Below are 18,084 nucleotides of genomic sequence, written 5' to 3' on the forward strand. Positions count from 1 at the left end.
ATTAACAAAAGGACTCCCCACATTTTGAGTGGAAATAGTATAGCTAACTAGAATTTGTTAACATGAGACATAGTTCAGCACCACAGCGTGTCATCAGTTTGCTTGAAATGTGTTAGAGAAGGAACATTGTGCACACATGAGACCTTGGGGTGGCTGTCATTTGATCTCACCAGTGCAGGTCAAACACATTCATGATCTTTCAGACAGAGAGATGGGCAGAGAGAATCTTGACAGAAACAAAGTGAGCCATTCTGCTCAGTGGTCTTTTGGCTTTAAGGTGGCAAAGATGGTTCTCACCATGTTTTCTTCAGCTGAAACTGACAGAGCAAAAACATCTCTAAAGGGATTAACTGCACTCTGTAAAAAGCACACTCACTCACAAACTCACACATGTAAGTTCATATATCATATATACCAACTTTTTGTGTGAAAAGGTCATGGAAACTGGAGTTATTTGGAATCTCATTTTCTAACTGTTTGAAGACATTTTAAAGATGCCACATCTCCATTTTTAATGTAAAAATGCTTTTACAGTATGCAGTAGCTGGAATATAATCTATTATACTTGTTTTGTACAAAATTTTAGGGAGTCTAGAATAGATAGATACATAGAGATAGAAAGTAGATCAGTGGTTGCCAAAAGCAGAGGGGAGAGGGAATAGCAATGACTGCTAATGGAGACAAGGTTTTTTTGTTGGGGTGGTGAAGATATTCGGGAATTAGGTAATGGTGATGATTACACAATGTCTAGAATGTACCAATGCCACTGAATTGTGCAATTTAAAGGGATTATTTTTATAGCATGTGAATTATATTTCAATTTAAAGTTTTAAGGGGTTTTGGCTTAGAATGTATTTCGTATATTTCATAGATTTAAGTGTAATTTTGACTAGAAATTTAGGGGGCATTCATTCCTATAGATGTTAGGCCAATGTTGTCTCCTATTATCATGGAGAAATTTGGACAGGGGGTATGTTAGGATCAGAATGCACATATATAAAGACAATTACCAAGCTTTTTTGTCTTTTTATGGACCTAAAATATTTGTACATGTCCGTTTGCTTTAATTGTGGTGTAGTTGAGCTTATTTTCTTCTCCAAGGTAAAAAGTGCAATGTTATGTGAGAGTTGAGTGTTTGTTGTAAGATTAAAAGATAAAGGATATCTTGGGCAGTAATGTCATTGACCACACTTGAGCAATTTACTTAAATTATTAACTTTTATCATAAATACATAATTAAAATTCTACCCACAGACATATTTACAAACAAATTGTATTTCTCTCTTCTATATGCAAGACTTTGGCCCTGTGTATGACTGATGGACATTTTCAGACGCATCAAAATTAAGTTTGTCCAGGAAATCCAGATTTGTGCAATCTCACAATCATAGATAAATCAAGTGGTTTGCTTTCATTTATTTCCTCTCTTATTTGCAACTTCATTTATTCACTGAACAAATACTGATAGCTAATTATGTGCCAAGCCCTTTGCTGTTCTAAGTGTGGCCAAGAAAATAATGGACTGGAATAGGAAGGGAGTAATTTCTGGCACTTCTGTGTCCCTCTGGCTGTCCTGCTCATTTAGGGCTGCTAGACCGACCCTAGCTCTGACAGGACTTCTTACTTCAGATCAGACAGCTAATTTTTCCCCCAAAGATACCACTAAACAAGTTGCCTGAGCTCTGATTCAGTTGAACCTCCCTCTCTAGAAAGCTGCAATGGCTCCCTCTTTCCTGTAGGGAAACTTGAGACTCCCTAAGCTTGTGTAAGTGTCAGTTCTCACAGGGCCGAAGCTCACCCCTCTAGTCCTGACCTCTCACTATCACAACCATGAATGAAACCTTCCAGAAGCTGGTGCTGTGCACTGCCATGCTTAGGTGCATGAAGTGGTTCTGCCACTGGACCTTTGCTGAGGACACTTCCTTTTGACATCCCAAGTAAAATGACTCCTAATAAAAGCTCTGTATATTGAGTGCTTACTACGTTCCATGCATCCTGGTAAGCACTTCATGTACATGATCTAATTAGCACTTACTGATAACCCCGGGAGCTGGGCATTAAGCCCAGATATAGAATCTTAATAACTGATGCCTCCCATGATTATCCCAGCTGAAAAATGATCCCTCCTCTGTCTATATCCTTACATAGCATTCACACTTTATATTACAGATCATTGCATCTTCTTATTTTTCCTATCAGATTTTGTATTCCTTATGATTAAGTCTTGTTGTATGCAACTTTGTGCTTGAGGAATCTTGCACCTCAGTAAGTCTGAGAACATTTTTCTTAGTTTCTAATTATATTTTATTTCAGTCACTGATCACAACAAAATTTGTGGGCAAAAGCTGTGTGAAGGGTTAATATATTTTGTTTATGTTATGTTGTTGTGAGGTATACATTTTCTGAACCTGTATTCTTGTGAATTTGTGAATTTTTGTGAGTAGATAATGTGTGTGTTCACACACAAGGGCACACGGGCACAGGTGCACCAACAGGGCTGTTGTTTCTGGAAGTGCAGGAGCTGACACATTTGTATCTCATTACACATTGGCTGCGTCCTTGGTTCTAAGCTAACTCATAATGTACATCCATATATTTGTAGGAAGAGTAGCTCTCCAAACATGCAGGCTTTGTGCTCCCTCTCTCCTTCTGGTCTCCATACCTCTGCCCCATATATCCCAGTCTGCCTGCTGATGGACCAACCTGTCACAGGAATGCTGTGAGCAAGCACAGGGCCCGTGTCAGAACACTGTAAGGTAATGGCACTAACTGTCAGAGCCAGTCTTTTGTCCCTAATGCATAGAATTTGATGTGCTCATCTTATTTTTTATATATATATATATATATATATATATATATATATATATGCTGCAAATCACACAAGCTCCTGAATAGATGTAATTCATAGTTAATGGGAATCAATTCTGCCCAAAGGAATCTCAGGTTTGGAGGTAAAACCTCTCAGTTTCAGGATCTTTGCTTCACTGCATTAGGACATTTCAGCATTTTAGGTAGCACTCAGTCTGTTCTTGGGCTTTTAGTGAAAAAGCATCTTTTAGACATACATTCTACAAGACACAGCATCCTTTTAAATATAATGGGTACATTATGGTAATCCTGCTTTTTCTGACGATTGCTTACGTAAAAGCTCATCCTCTGCTATACATAGATATAAATATATATTCATGAAAGCATTCTTGCGTATATTATATTTTAAGCCAAGTGAACAAACTCACAAATCCGATGTTGGTCATGAGCCAAAGGCCAGCAGTTCTGTGATTTCAGAAAATAATCTGCTTATATAAGCATCCGCATAATTTTTTATGACTGTATCCTTAAGCTTGATCACTGACCCACATAGAAAATGGGATTAGCATGAAATAATTTATAGACCTTAGCTATAAATTCACTCAGGAAAAGAAAACAGACCAGAAATCCTGGTCCCCAGAACATCCGTCAGCCCTCTGCAGTTTATGATGAGGATTCATGGACAGTCTCTAACAGGGCTTTCCAACTTCAAAGAGCAGAAAGGTTCTGGCTATTTTGAGCCCTGAACATCCCCACACTTGTAATGCTACCCAAAGGAGCACATTTTAGTGTCATCTAACATGGGAGATGCCATCGGCAATTTTTAAATTATGCCTATGCATAAATAGCACATTTTCAAAAGGATCAGAGTGATATTCGATCTCACAACCAGGACATCCATAAAAAACTTTGCCACACAATCTCTTCTGAAAGGTGTGCAGTCTTCTCCTGATTAGATGATGGGCATCTTTTAAACCATCTTCATTGTCATCATCATCATCATCATCATCATCACCATCATCAAATATCTATTGAGTGCCTATTATGGCACCGTGATACTTCTCACTCACAGTATAAATGCTTCCAAGAATATCAAGGCAGTTTACACATTCTTAGTTCTCCCTGAGCCTCTCTCTCAAGCCATAATCTATTAAAGCTAGATTCTATGGACACGGAACAGTGTCCTAATGGCCTTATTAAATTATTAGTTCCTAGAGGTATCTGAACACCTCAAAGCCTTGTGAAAGTGTTTTGAAAGGATTAGAAATGTAATGAGCAACCATAAAGGACTTTTGGGCTGGGGCATAGTCTCTTTCATAACAATCTCTTACCTCATTCTTGTGGGATTTGGCAGAAACCATATGTGTGCAAAATCCCAGGCTGCACTAAGCGTTACACAGACCCAAGCTCCCTCCGGAAACACGTGAAGACAGTGCATGGCCCAGAGGCTCATGTCACCAAGAAGCAGCGAGGGGACATCCATCCTCGGCCCCCACCCCCGAGAGATTCCGGCAGCCATTCACAGTCCAGGTCGCCTGGCCGACCGACTCAGGGAGCCCTCGGTGAGCAGCAGGACCTCAGCAACACTACCTCAAAGCGGGAAGAATGCCTCCAGGTGAAAGCTGTCAAGGCGGAGAAGCCAATGGTATGTCATTCACTCGCCTTCTGACTTCACAGCAGGCCCATTTAAAAGAGCCAGGTAGGGTGCGTAGAGGGACAGGACTTCCCGGTCCTCACTGTGTCAGGCTGTCTCTGATCTGAGGAGGCGATGAGGGCAGTGACCCGTATTGCTTACTTGAAGTTGGTCAGCTCAGAAAAAGAGTTTCCAGGTTTCCTAACTGATTTTTAAAATCCCTCCCAGAACCATACCACTGTGCCATGGAAGGAAGAAAGACACGACTGTCTGTCTCTCCAGCGTGTCTTTAATGTCAAAAATCATTCATTGACTCTTCCTGTAAACATGCTTTCTGTCTTCTTTGCCCTGGTGACCCCAAGGTAAATAGGCCATGGCCCATATTCTTTAGGAGTTTACAGTCCAGTGGGATAGATAGACTGAAAAACAAATACCGTGCAGTGTGATGGGGGCTTACACACAAGTCTGTGTAAAGAGGATTCAAGAGAGGGACAGACTGCCAGTCAGTCGGGGCAGAGGAAGCCATGGGACAGGAGTTCAGTGCTCCAGAGGGAAGAGCTGAGGAGGATGAGGAGGCAGAGGAGCACAGGGGTGGGAGGGGAACGGCATAGCAGGGGTGAGTTTTTTTGGTTTTTTTTTTTGTTCTTGTTTTTTGAGGAAACCACTCCAGTACCAGTCTAGAGACTGGGTAAACTGGAGACCACTTCTACATTTGGGCCTGAACCAGTGAGGCAGAGCACGAGAGAGGAATCTGGAAGATTCAGTAGGCAATCTTTGTGTTTGGAGACTAATAGGACATGTGGGCTCTGCTACTCTTTCAGCTTCTTTCAAACTTCAGTTCATGACTTCGCTTCATGAATGTGGTTTTATAAAACACCTAAAAATTTCAAAGACAACAAGAAAAATTAAAAGAGTAGATAGTAGAAGAGATTCAGCCCATCTGGCCATGCATAGAATGGATTTAATTGTGCAAATATATTGGGTTCTGGGCTGTCACTCTCTAACCTGTGAAGGAAGTGTACCAGAGAGAGGTTTCATGCTCAGACTCCCAGATGCATGGAAATGATCAGGCAAACAGATTTATACTTAAAGCCAGCATTTTCTTAAAATTAGAGCAGTCTATCGGATGGGCAGTCTATGAATACATGAGTGATGTCGCAGTACGTGTGGGCGGGAAATAATGCACGATATTACCATTGGGAGGGTGAGAAGCTATGTTTTAATGACTTACTGAGTTTGTCTTTGAACTCTTAAGAGTCTTAGAGAGTGACATTAAGTCTAGCCAACAATAACACAAATCGGCTATCCAGATTTATCATGATTTCTCAGTGGGTAGCTGTACTTTGCTTTAAAAAAGTATCTTAATAAGATGTTTATCCATTATGATTGACCACTGTATTTTAATCAGTTCATAAACTGTGTTTTATGTACTTTTTTTGAAGGGGAGCACATGTCTATTCTTAAAATGAAGCCTACCTGTATAATAATTATATAGAACATTCAACAGTTTATCCTCAAGTGTTTAACAAAACAAAGAAAGTTAATTTGCAGTCTTAGATTATGTCATGAAACCAATGATTTATGTTCTTGGGATAGTCCAAGAACCCAGAATCTCTTCTACTTTTAAGGTACATTCCTAGCTCAAGAAAATTGTCATTTTCTCTTCAAACACCCATTGTTTAAAAAGAAAATTGGTAAAAATAAAAATTATAGCGATTTGGCTCAGCAACATTGAGATGTCCCAATGTGTGGAATATTTTATAAAGTAATTCAGTCATATTAGGTTGGTGCCAAAGTAATTGCGGGTTTTGCCATTAAAAGTAATGACAAGACCCACAATTACTTTGGCACCAACCTAGAACCACAGGACTAAAAGAAACCATAGAGATCAGACTACACCCGTATTTTGAGGAAGCTGAGGCTTAGTGAGGTTAGTAAATTAATTACATTTCCACAGCAGATACTATGTGTATATATGCTCACACACATTTAAAAGTAGGTATCTTCATAGACATTTACTAATAAACATGAAATTTACTTTTCTAGTTTTCTTTACAAACATGTCTTTGATTTGATCATCATGCTATAAATTAAATTCTTTCTTCTTTTTTCTTATTAATGCAACATCTCTTCTGTCTAATGCTCCTAAATGTCTTGTTCTCACTTCCTAAGGACAGTGGGTAATAAGGTGAGGGAATTTTGGCTTCTCTGTCCTTTTTGTTTTGTTTTCATTTTTTAACATTTACTTTTTTCTGTTAATTTTTCTTTAGTTTTTGTGGTTTTGTGATATCTTTGGTAGTGAACATTACTCAGATATGTTTCAAATATAGAAGCAATGTGTTTTGAACATTCAGCATGTGAAAAATGTGGAGTTAGTTGGTGACATTCATCGTTCTATCTGTCTAGGTTTCCATAACAAATCACACTGGGGCCTACCAAGCAGATGTTCTGAAAGACTCATTATTGTACTGACTAATGCATATTCATCCTTAGACCAGATGTGCACTACCTTCTTTGAGGAAGATCTGGCTTCATTTGTTGTTAGCAATGTAATCTCTATTTAAATGTGGACACTCACTGAAGCAATTTCCTAATTGTGAGTGCATTTGTGCCTTATTTGAAGTGTGTCTGCCTGTGTGTTTGCACAAATGCACGGGTTCATGTCTGCACACACTCTGATTTGACAGTCCAGGAGTAGAAGACATCCAAAACTCTGGAAACAAATACCTCAGGAAGGAGCAGGTGGTCTGGCATTCCAGCACTCTGCTGAGGCCAAAAATTAAGCAAGGCTTCACATACTCATGATCAAATTTGTATATCTTATTTGGCTCTGCTTGGTTGCCCGGGACAAATTTAGTGTACCATGCAGCACTCACTTAGAAAGTGTTCATTTGCTTGGGTGTATGTACCATGATAGCAGAAGAAGTGAAAGGGTTCCACTGCGAAGAGCCCTTCCTGGTGGCACTGTGCATTCCACCTGAGACTACAGTACTCTGTAACCGAGTGAGTGTAGTTATCTCTCCCTAAAGCACTCTCCCTTTCGGCTGCTGTCCGTGTTTATACTAACACTGGTGAAGGCGCTGCAGACGCATGGAAGTAGCCGGCCTAGGAGTCCAGGCTAGTTGCACCATTCACTTTGTGACTTTGGGCAGTCACTAAACTTCTCTGAACATCACTTTTCTTATCTGTACAAAAAGGATTCAACTGTTTATCAACCAGGACACTGCTGGAACTTCAGATAGAACAATTCTGTGCTGTGTGACTGTCCTGTGCATTGTAGGCCATTTTATATAGTAATCCCCAGATATTGGGGCACCAGGCTTTCCACCCTGAATTTCCAGGAGCCCTGGGAACAAGAGGAGGCAGTACTTTCCCTGATTGAGGACCGGTGGACTAGATTAAGATTCCATTGTTTGCAGCATTGGCTTACAGAGTCTACTCGGTTGGAGTTAGGGAATCATTTCCTAATCCTCCTAGTGAACTATTAGGGAGTACACTAAAGAGAACAGTGAAATCATTCTACAGACTGATGATGGCTGTGATCTGCAGCCTTTCTTTCTTTCTTTCTGGGTATAGCACAAGCTAAGTGATTGAAGTTTTACCTCTCTCAACTGCTTTTACTGACACCTTGGTTGAGGTTCTACAAAAGCAAGAAAATGTGGAAGGAGGGAGGAGAGGTTACAAAGAGCTTGGCTAACCAGCCCTGAACAGCCTAGAGGGGCTCTTGTTGGAGGAGGTAATGTGTGCTGATGGCGCATATCTTACATTTATGTTTCAGCTGAGCAAAATGAACATCAAGACTAAAACCACCTGGGATCATAATAATTGCTAACACCCTGTGAGCCAATTGCTATTGTCCAGGTCTTTTTATACTTGTGTGCTCTCTGGGCTTCACACTTAATTCCTCACAACAATCCCTGAAATAAATGGTCCCTGTTTTATAGATAAGGAAACTGAGGTTTAGAGTGGCTAAGTAATGTGCCCAAAGAATAAAGTGGTGGAGATGGGATTGGAACTGAGGAAGTGTGTTTGCAAAGTTGGTGATTGGGGCAGGATTCCATGGCTGATAACCATGCCAGTCACACTGCAGCTAGCATTCTCTGCTGTCCATTGCCTCCCATTGCCCATCGGCCTGGTGATCCATCCGTCATTTTGGCCAAAAGTGGCCAGCTCCATTCACCAGAACATAGTTTTTCTTCTCATTCAACCAACCGATGATCTTGAAGATCTTGATATGCATGAGCTCTCATTATTGGCTCCCTTTCCTTGACCCTCCCTGGTGACATTTCTTTCCTTCCCACTTGACCCCAACAGACATCTCAGCCAAGCCCTGGTGGTCAGTCTTCATGCAGCAGCCAACAGTCCCCCATCAGCAACTATTCCAACAGTGGGCTCGAGCTTCCTCTGACCGATGGAGGTAGTATAGGAGACCTCAGTGCCATCGATGAAACCCCAGTCATGGACTCGACCATTTCCACTGCAACCACAGCCCTTGCTTTGCAAGCCAGGAGAAACCCGACAGGGACCAAATGGATGGAGCACGTAAAACTAGAGAGGCTAAAACAAGTGAATGGAATGTTTCCGCGACTGAACCCCATTCTACCCCCTAAAGCCCCTGCAGTCTCTCCTCTCATAGGAAATGGTGAGTTCTACATCAGACCATGCATCTGCTCAGGGGTTTTTTTCTGTTCTTTTAAATGCAGACCCTCAGTTTTATGTTTGCTAGTTTCTCCACCAGTCCTAAAATGATGCTGTAACCATCCGTTAATGTTGAGCCCATTCAAGTTGCCTTTTTGGATTGTCCATATTTTAAAAACAGCTAGGAACAGGATAATATTGAGAAAAAAATGTGACTGTGCATGACTCATATGCTGATGGTGAAATCATTACTGTTAGATTAGGGTAAGGGTATGCCAGCAGTGGAGGCATCTGTGGTTGGAACTCTGTCTCTGGCTTCCAAAATTTAAAACCAGGAGGTTAGCAGCCACTTTTATTTATATTTACCCAGTTCAAGGAAAGTCAGAAATCCCTCCGCATTGTCAGTCCCTAGGTCAGTTTGCACTTCTGAAATTACACTTCTGAGAGCACCTAAGGGTTGAAGCTCCTCCCTGCACCAACACAGGTGTTACCTGTTGATAGGATGTGGCATTAACAGGATGCCCTGAGCATGAATGTGAAACTCGTGGAATTCCTTTGCCTGGGGACTTGCCTGGAACTCAAGCGTTGTGTACCATCACAAGATTCTTTTTGTCCTTGCACAGCGCTTGGGGAGGGGCTTCAGTGAATCGATAGAGTTGTTATTGTTTTGTTTAAGCCAGGCATCAGCAAACTACAGCCTACGGCCATCTCCAGCCACCCCTGTTTTTGTAAAGGAAGCTTCATGGGCACCCCGCCACGCTTGCTTGCTCACTGCTGTCTGTGGCCCTGTTGGGGCTACACTGCAGAGCTGAGTAGTTGTGAGGCAGGCAGTGTGGGCTGGGACACCGGAAATAGTTCCTAGCTGGCCCTTTACAGAAAAGGGTTGCTCATGCCTGGTATAAGTCATGCTGGAAGGGAATTCATCTCCGCATGGTCTCTCCCTTTCTCTGTCTCCAGGCACACAGTCCAACAACACCTGCAGCTTGGGTGGGCCCATGACGCTTCTCCCGGGCAGAAGCGACCTCTCTGGGGTGGACGTCACTATGCTGAACATGCTCAACAGGAGGGACAGCAGCGCCAGCACCATCAGCTCGGCCTACCTGAGCAGCCGCCGCTCCTCAGGGATCTCGCCCTGCTTCTCCAGCCGCCGCTCCAGCGAGGCGTCACAGGCCGAGGGCCGGCCGCAGAACGTGAGCGTGGCTGACTCCTATGACCCCATCTCCACCGACGCCTCGCGCCGCTCCAGCGAAGCCAGCCAGAGCGACGGCCTGCCCAGCCTGCTCAGCCTCACGCCCGCCCAGCAGTACCGCCTCAAGGCCAAGTACGCAGCTGCCACAGGAGGGCCGCCGCCCACCCCCCTGCCCAACATGGAGAGGATGAGCCTGAAGACGCGCCTGGCGCTGCTCGGGGACGCCCTCGAGCCTGGCGTGGCCCTGCCTCCAGTTCATGCCCCGAGGAGGTGCAGCGACGGGGGAGCCCACAGCTACGGGCGGCGCCACCTGCAGCCGCACGATGCGCCGGGCCACGGCGTGAGGAGGGCCAGCGACCCCGTGCGGACTGGCTCCGAGGGTCTGGGCCTGGCCCTGCCTCGCGTGCCGCGCTTCAGCAGCCTCAGCAGCTGCAAACCCCCGGCGATGGCCACGTCCGCGGAGAAGCGCAGCCTCGTGCTTCAGAATTACACGCGGCCCGAGGGCGGCCAGTCCCGAAACTTCCACTCCTCCCCCTGTCCTCCCAGCATCACCGAGAACGTCACCCTGGAGTCCCTGACCATGGACGCTGATGCCAACCTGAATGATGAGGATTTCCTGCCGGACGACGTGGTGCAGTATTTAAATTCCCAGAACCAAGCAGGGTACGAGCAGCACTTCCCCAGCGCCCTCCCGGCTGAGGGCAAAGTGCCCCATGGGCCCAGTGACTTTGACGCGCCTGGGCTGCCAGACAGCCACGCTGGCCAGCAGTTCCATGCCCTCGAGCAGCCCTGCCCCGAGGGCAGCAAAACCGACCTGCCCATTCAGTGGAACGAAGTCAGCTCCGGAAGCGCCGACCTGTCCTCCTCCAAGCTCAAGTGTGGCCCGCGGCCCGCTGTGCCGCAGACTCGCGCCTTTGGGTTCTGCAACGGCATGGTTGTCCACCCGCAGAACCCCTTGAGGAGCGGGCCTGCTGGGGGCTATCAGATCCTCGGGGAGAACAGCAACCCCTACGGTGCCCCAGAGCACTTGATGCTCCACAACAGCCCCGGAAGTGGCACCAGTGGAAACGCCTTCCATGAACAGCCCTGTAAGGCTCCGCAGTATGGGAACTGTCTCAACAGGCAGCCAGTGGCCCCTGGTGCACTCGACGGTGCCTGTGGTGCCGGGATTCAAGTCTCAAAGCTGAAGAGCACCCCCATACAAGGGAGCGGGGGCCAGCTGAATTTCGGCCTGCCGGTAGCGCCAAATGAGTCAGCTGGCAGCATGGTGAATGGCATGCAGACCCAGGACCCAGTGGGACAGGGGTACCTGGCTCACCAGCTCCTCGGCGACAGCATGCAGCACCCGGGGGCAGGCCGCCCCGGTCAGCAGGTGCTTGGGCAGATTAGTGCTACCTCACACATCAACATCTATCAAGGGCCAGAGAGCTATCTGCCAGGGGCTCACGGCATGAGCAGCCAGCCGTCAAGCTTGGCAGTTGTCAGGGGCTACCAGCCATGTGCCAGCTTTGGGGGCAGCAGGCGCCAGGCTATGCCGAGGGACAGCCTTGCTCTGCAGTCAGGACAGCTCAGTGACACAAGTCAGACCTGCAGGGTGAATGGCATCAAGATGGAGATGAAAGGGCAGCCCCATCCGCTGTGCTCTAATCCGCAGAATTACTCTGGTCAGTTCTATGACCAAACCGTGGGCTTCAGTCAGCAAGACACAAAAGCTGGTTCATTCTCTATTTCAGATGCCAGCTGCCTGCTACAGGGGACCAGCGCCAAAAACTCTGAGTTACTTTCCCCAGGTGCTAATCAGGTGACAAGCACAGTGGACAGCCTCGACAGCCATGACCTGGAAGGGGTACAGATTGACTTCGATGCCATCATAGACGATGGGGACCACTCCAGTCTGATGTCGGGGGTCCTGAGCCCGAGTATCATTCAGAACCTTTCCCATAGCTCCTCCCGCCTCACCACGCCTCGGGCGTCCCTCCCTTTCCCAGCGCTGTCCATGAGCACCACCAACATGGCTATCGGGGACATGAGTTCTTTGCTGACCTCCCTAGCGGAAGAAAGCAAATTCCTTGCAGTTATGCAGTAGGCTTTAGGAAAAAAAGGACTGCAACCAACGTAAATCAATAGGAGTTGAAGAGATTAAACTGACTTTGTTTTGGCTGTTTTTTTAGTTCTGTATGTATTTTAGCAATCTCATCTCACCTAACTGAGATGTGTTTCAAATATATTCCTTTTATGGAAAAGGACTCTGAAAAAACCCTAAAGTATTCTAGGGAGAAACTGTCTTCCATTTCAGTTTTGAATCAGTATTGTTACACTCAAACCACCCTCTTTAAAAAAAAAAAAAAACTGTAAGCCCCGCCCCCTTTTTAGTAAACCGATGTAAATGTGTGATGTGCATATTCTTCTTTCTTTTAGAAGAACAGTCAAATTAAAGGATTTGACATGTTTTGCTGTTGCTCAAAGGAAATAGGAGTTGGTGTGCTTGTGACCAAGGGGTTACACTTCCAGCTTTTAAAATTCTCCTTTACATGTGCTTAGTGTTTTGTTTTGTGTTTTGGTTTCTGTTTTTTATTTTAATTCCCACATTGGGCACAAGAATCAGAATATGGATAGCTAGTTTAAGAAGCTTTTGTGGGTGCACTGTAGCGTAGATGACAGAATATTGATGTTCTCCCCATCTCCAATTCAGTTCAGGGCATACTTTGCACAGTTACACAGAAATGGGAATGTGGGGCTCTTGTAAATGAAATAGGCGCTCACAATTTTGGTTTGCAGCTCTTCATGTCTGTAAGTGTGCTTTGGGGGAGGCTACGTCTGTATGGTCGGTTCTCAGTTATCACATTTGCCTCTCCTCCCACTACCTTCATGAACATTCAGTGCAGTTTCGCACGGGCAGTTGGTGACACTCAGCCACATTGCTACTTTTATCTGTTCTGGTAAGAAGTCAGACAGATGGTAGATTGAAGCAATTGGGTAGAATTAGTTAGGGGACTATTTATAGGTTGCTGTGTTTGTTGATTAGTTCCATCTCTTTCCCATTTTAACTGAGAATTGATTATATATAGCTCTAAGTATATAGGTATTTAAACAACCCCACAAGCGGCTGTATCAGTAACATTTATTAATTCCACTGCAGTGAAGGAGGATTTCCATTCTAAATACCTTATTTTGAGGGATTTATAAAACTTAGTTGTAAAAGAGAAAGCCCACATAGTGGGAATAAATTGCTTCAGCCATTTTTAGTATTTGAGAGCACTAGGGAAGATGTTTCGTAGCTGTGTGGATGCCTTTTTTCACACCCTGTCTATTGAATGCTGCATCCATTCAGGAAGTTAAGTGTTATATGCAGTTAGTCCTTAATGTGGACTGGATCTGTACCTTTGTTTTGGATTAAAACATTTAAAGATTTTTGAAGTGCAGCTACTCCCCACGTGCATTTGATACACATCAAAGTCATACTGTGTGTGCACAAAGAGTACATGGATTTTCCAGCATATTGCTTTAAAAAATTATATAAACTGTTAAAATATTAACACCTCAGGCTACCTGCTGTATTCTGTCCCATTGACCCCTGGAATTGGATTTATTGCAAGTGATTGATAATTCAATTATGTGGCTTTTCCCCTTTAATCCTGCCATTTAAATTACAGTAGAAAGACAAAATCAAGTAAAATAAAGTGTTAGATAATAGAAAGAGTGTTAGGACCAGCCCACTTTTCTCATGTTTATGTTCTTTCATTTGGACCAAGAATCTCCACATGGAGGTTGATTTTCCACTGGGGACTTTGGCTAAGACTATTGGGTTTGCTTTCAACTAGATGTTCTTGAGACAAGCAGAGGGATGCTGCAATTCCCCTTTCATGCCTGCTGTCCTCCCCCATGTAAGTCTTCTTTGAAATTAAAGGATGTGTCTCCTTTGGAACAGCCCCATAACAAAAGAGAACTACTGATCTGAGCATAGGAGAGTAGAGGCTCTACCACTTTTCAGCTGAAAAAGCAAGACTTTCTCTGTGTTTCTGAAACAGGGCATGATGTCACAGAATCAGAGATCCAGTCTCACTTTTCCACAAATCTCCAAATCTCTGGTCTTATCTTATGTGCTCTAATGGTTTGGCTCAATCCCTTTCCAACTGTTATTTTCAAAGCATGGGGCGTGAGTGTTCTCCACTCTTCCTGAGAAAGGAGCTTGGGTGGAACGGACCACGCTGACCTCCTCCATCAGAGGGATCTTCCAGTAGTATTCTTGGATGCAACCCCCATTTCTCAGTTACCATCATTTCCTGTATCAGCTTTGTCCTTCATGGAGGGATGCACAGTGATCTGGCTCACTACTGTTTTTATATTGTGCTTCTGCTCTTTCCTATGGTTTCAGGTTATTTTCTGGGTTTCCCCCATTCTTCTTCTTCTTTTTTTTTTTTTTTCATGTTTGCTTTCCTTTCTACTGCTTTTAGATTTGCAGGAGATGCAAGTTTCAGCTCAGTGTTTGCCTTCTCTCAATATGGAAGTTTCAGAAGGACAGAGGAGAGGAGGGAGGGAAGAAGAAAGTATACTCCTCCAGAATTTCAGTGATCTGTCGTGGCAGTCCAGTGGAAGGAAGGTCTTTTGAGGTCACTTAGAAGTATCCTTTTGGGACATCCTTTTGGGATCTCTGTAGGCTAGGCATCTCGTATCTTGAGACTCACCCCCAGCCTCCAAGCCTCTCTCCATTTCTCTAACCTATGCATTTAGAGCGAGAGGACCCCCTCACTAGTGTCACCATCCTGCCTTTTCTAAAACATGCAGGCTCACACATGGTACTCCTGCTTAATGTCTGTGTTAAACGTTTTCTAACCATTTTCGTTTTATTTTTCTGAAAAAGTTAACCCCTCCCAACTCCTCACACATTGGCTCTTCCTCTTGAGCCACAAAGTTTTGATTCTTGCGATGTATGTGCCTTATTTTATGTTAATCTTGTCAACGAGAGGGACCAGTTGGTGTTGCCCAATCAGCACTCCAAGGCTGTGTGTGCACCAGCCAGAGAGCGCATGGTGGTAGCAGAGTCGAGGCTGTCTTGTATCCTGGTTTCCTGTGTTGTTTTGAACTGATAGGAGGATGTTCTCTTCTGACAAGTTACCCTTGTGTATCCTGAAGACGTGTAAAATAAAATACAAGTTGATTTTTTTCACCTTTTTTAGATTTTTTAAAAAATAAAATGTGTAATCCTTTTTTTAAAAGAAACACATGTAAATACATTTAAGTATTGTAGGCATAGTGTTCGGATGTGGCTGGCCCAGGCGTTCCTTGGACAAGCCTGCATTCCCCGTGATCATGCCCACCTCAAGCCCAGGGGCTGCAGCCCAGCCACAGATGAACTCTACCTTTGCTTTCAGAACACTTAGTCCTTTTGTAACAAAGAAAAAAAAATGTTTCTTACAATGTCAATAAAAAATTCTTTGTATGGAAATTTTTATTGGGTTGTTTATTAAATGCATAGTTGAATGGAAAGATTGCTTTCTTTGAAAACATCCAGAGCCTGTAGTTGGATCCAGACCCCTCACGTACAAGCTGAATGGACTTTTGCTGTGAGATCCAGATTCCTTAGCCCTAAACTGGAGAATAAGATGCAGATACATACATGCTCATGGTGTTGTGAGGATGTGTACCCGGGAGGCACACCGTTGCAACAATTATTGTGTTTCTTTCTATTATTGCTTTCTAAATTCAATGAGGAAGGACGGTGATGGGGTTTAATGTCTAACAACTTAATTTGTCCCTCTTTTGTATGTTATCTTCTCATTTCAGAGATGCCCTACCACATGTCAACAGAAAATCTGACATGATAGAAGCCTACTTTATGTGGCTTTTAGTAACTGACCTCAGCCAGAATAAATTGTCTCCCGTGTTTTTCTTGTGTCAGTGTGCAATATTATTCTCCAGATTACCGTAAACCACTCCAAAAGCCTTCCCTTCCTCTTTCTAAGTAGTAGTACATGTCTTTTGAGCCATCAGCTGAGGATAATTGTTTCTGGGAAGGGCAGGAGTCCTGGCTGTGGGTATCTCAAGGCTACAAGGATGGATGCATGCATGTGTACACGGGCGCACACACGCACACATGCATGTATACACACAGAGGTGCAACAGCATGTGTTCCCAAGGCCTTATATCCTGTGGGGGATGTATGTTCCCTGTCCTCCAGCAGGGTTTCTTCGGCCATAAGGATGCTTCATGCTTTCCTGATTCTCAGGGAGAATTTCCTCCCATCCAATCCAAGATGCTTTGCTTTTGTAACTAGATCCCTTATATAAGGTATCCAAATGAATCCAGAAAAAAAAAGGAAAATATGAATTTATGCCCTGCCTCAGGTATAAACTGTCAGCTCACAAAGAGACGTGCCATGTACCAAATCAAAATAAAAGAAATGAGAGAAATGAGGCTAAGAGAAAGGAAACGTAGGGAAGGGACACCCCCAGGAACGAGGTGGGTGACATGGACTCCTTCAATCCACATGAGCCGGGGTGGATGGGGCTCACAGCTTTGTTTGTAAAAATGCGTCTTGCACAGGAAATACAAAGGAAGCAGAGTTTGAGGTAAAAAGGTGGAGCTACAATCTATTATTTCATAAAGATCTCCTTTAAGTAATGTTGGGAATGTAAAGACATTATATCTTATCCAAACAAGAATATAATAGAATGCTAAAATGAGATGCAAAAATTTACCGACTGCCAGAATGTCTTATTTGTCCTTTTTTTCCCCCTCCCAGGTTCTCTACTTATTTTCTTGGCAGTCTTCCCTTTTGGTTTGACTTTAGAGTATATTTACTATTCCAAACATAATCTGAACACATCTTTCCTTTCATATTAGCCTTTACTTTCTAAAATTTGATTTTACTAACATAGACCTTGTTTATGCCTTTTCTACCTAGTTATTCAAGCTCTTGACAATTTTTCAAAACAGTAATAGACTCTAAACTGTTTTTAGGCTTTTTTTCTTCACATACATTTTGCGGCCAGCACTCACCCAGCAGAGCCATGGAAATTCCATTCTACAACTTTTCTCACCCGTCCCCAAATCTCAAACGTCACACACTGCTTCCACCTTTCCTCAGCACCCAGTGGTAGGTTATCATGACCCCTGCCTTCAGAGACCTTGCGCTGTCTGGGACATAGGGCAGTGATGACATGTTCCATTAATTCAACCTTGCTGCCTGAGTATCTAATATGCCATTCATATTCTCTTATAGGGACTGGAGATGAGGAGATGAATAAAACACAGTTCATGTCCGTGAGCTCCCAGCCCAGTGGGAGAGGCAGACAGGGAAACAGGATGCAATGGCAACTCATAATGGAAGATGTTCAAGGGGAAGTTCAGCTTGGGGCACTGTCCGTCTGAAGTGCTTATCACGGGGCTTCTTAGACATTCTACTACTGGCATTTGGGGCTGGATAATTCTTTGTTGTAGGGCACTGTCTTAAGTACTATAGAATGTTTAGTGGTGTCTCTGGCCAGTACCCACTAGATACCAGTAGCATTCCCCCACATAGTGACAGCTAAAAACATCTGCAAACATTGCCACATGTCCCGTGGCTGGGCAGCGGGGGAGACATCGCTGCAGACTGAGAACCCCTGGTTTATGGAATGAAAATACAAGGAGAGATATTCTGCAGGCAGGGGCCCAGAGACAGATCCAGTACACGCCCAGACTCGGCAGCCTTTAGTCTGCAGGTGACAGATGAAAAAAGGGTAAGAGTGTCATTGCCAGGCACAGGGGTAGCAGGAGTAGAGGACTGAGGAAGAAATCTTGAGGATCACTGGCCCCAGGGACCAAGAGACAAGAA

At 44.2% G+C, this 18,084-nt stretch overlaps 1 protein-coding gene across 2 annotated transcripts in view; it reads left to right on the forward strand.

Moving 5' to 3' along the window:
• The window catches only part of GLI3 (GLI family zinc finger 3), a 276,407-nt gene extending 260,693 nt beyond the window's left edge, over nucleotides 1-15,714 (forward strand). The window contains exons 13-15 of one of the 2 annotated variants that reach the window (XM_012496984.2): nucleotides 4,163-4,453; nucleotides 8,756-9,083; nucleotides 10,037-15,714. In XM_012496984.2, coding sequence (XP_012352438.2) covers nucleotides 4,163-4,453; nucleotides 8,756-9,083; nucleotides 10,037-12,354 — 2,937 coding nt within the window. In that variant the 3' untranslated portion in view covers nucleotides 12,355-15,714. The remainder of the gene's footprint in view (nucleotides 1-4,162; nucleotides 4,454-8,755; nucleotides 9,084-10,036) is intronic. The other variant, XM_030796692.1, reaches the window with a different exon arrangement.
• Nucleotides 15,715-18,084: the final 2,370 nt, after the last annotated feature.

This window comes from Nomascus leucogenys, chromosome 17, assembly GCF_006542625.1.
Source record: "Nomascus leucogenys isolate Asia chromosome 17, Asia_NLE_v1, whole genome shotgun sequence".
Lineage (NCBI taxonomy): Eukaryota > Metazoa > Chordata > Mammalia > Primates > Hylobatidae > Nomascus > Nomascus leucogenys.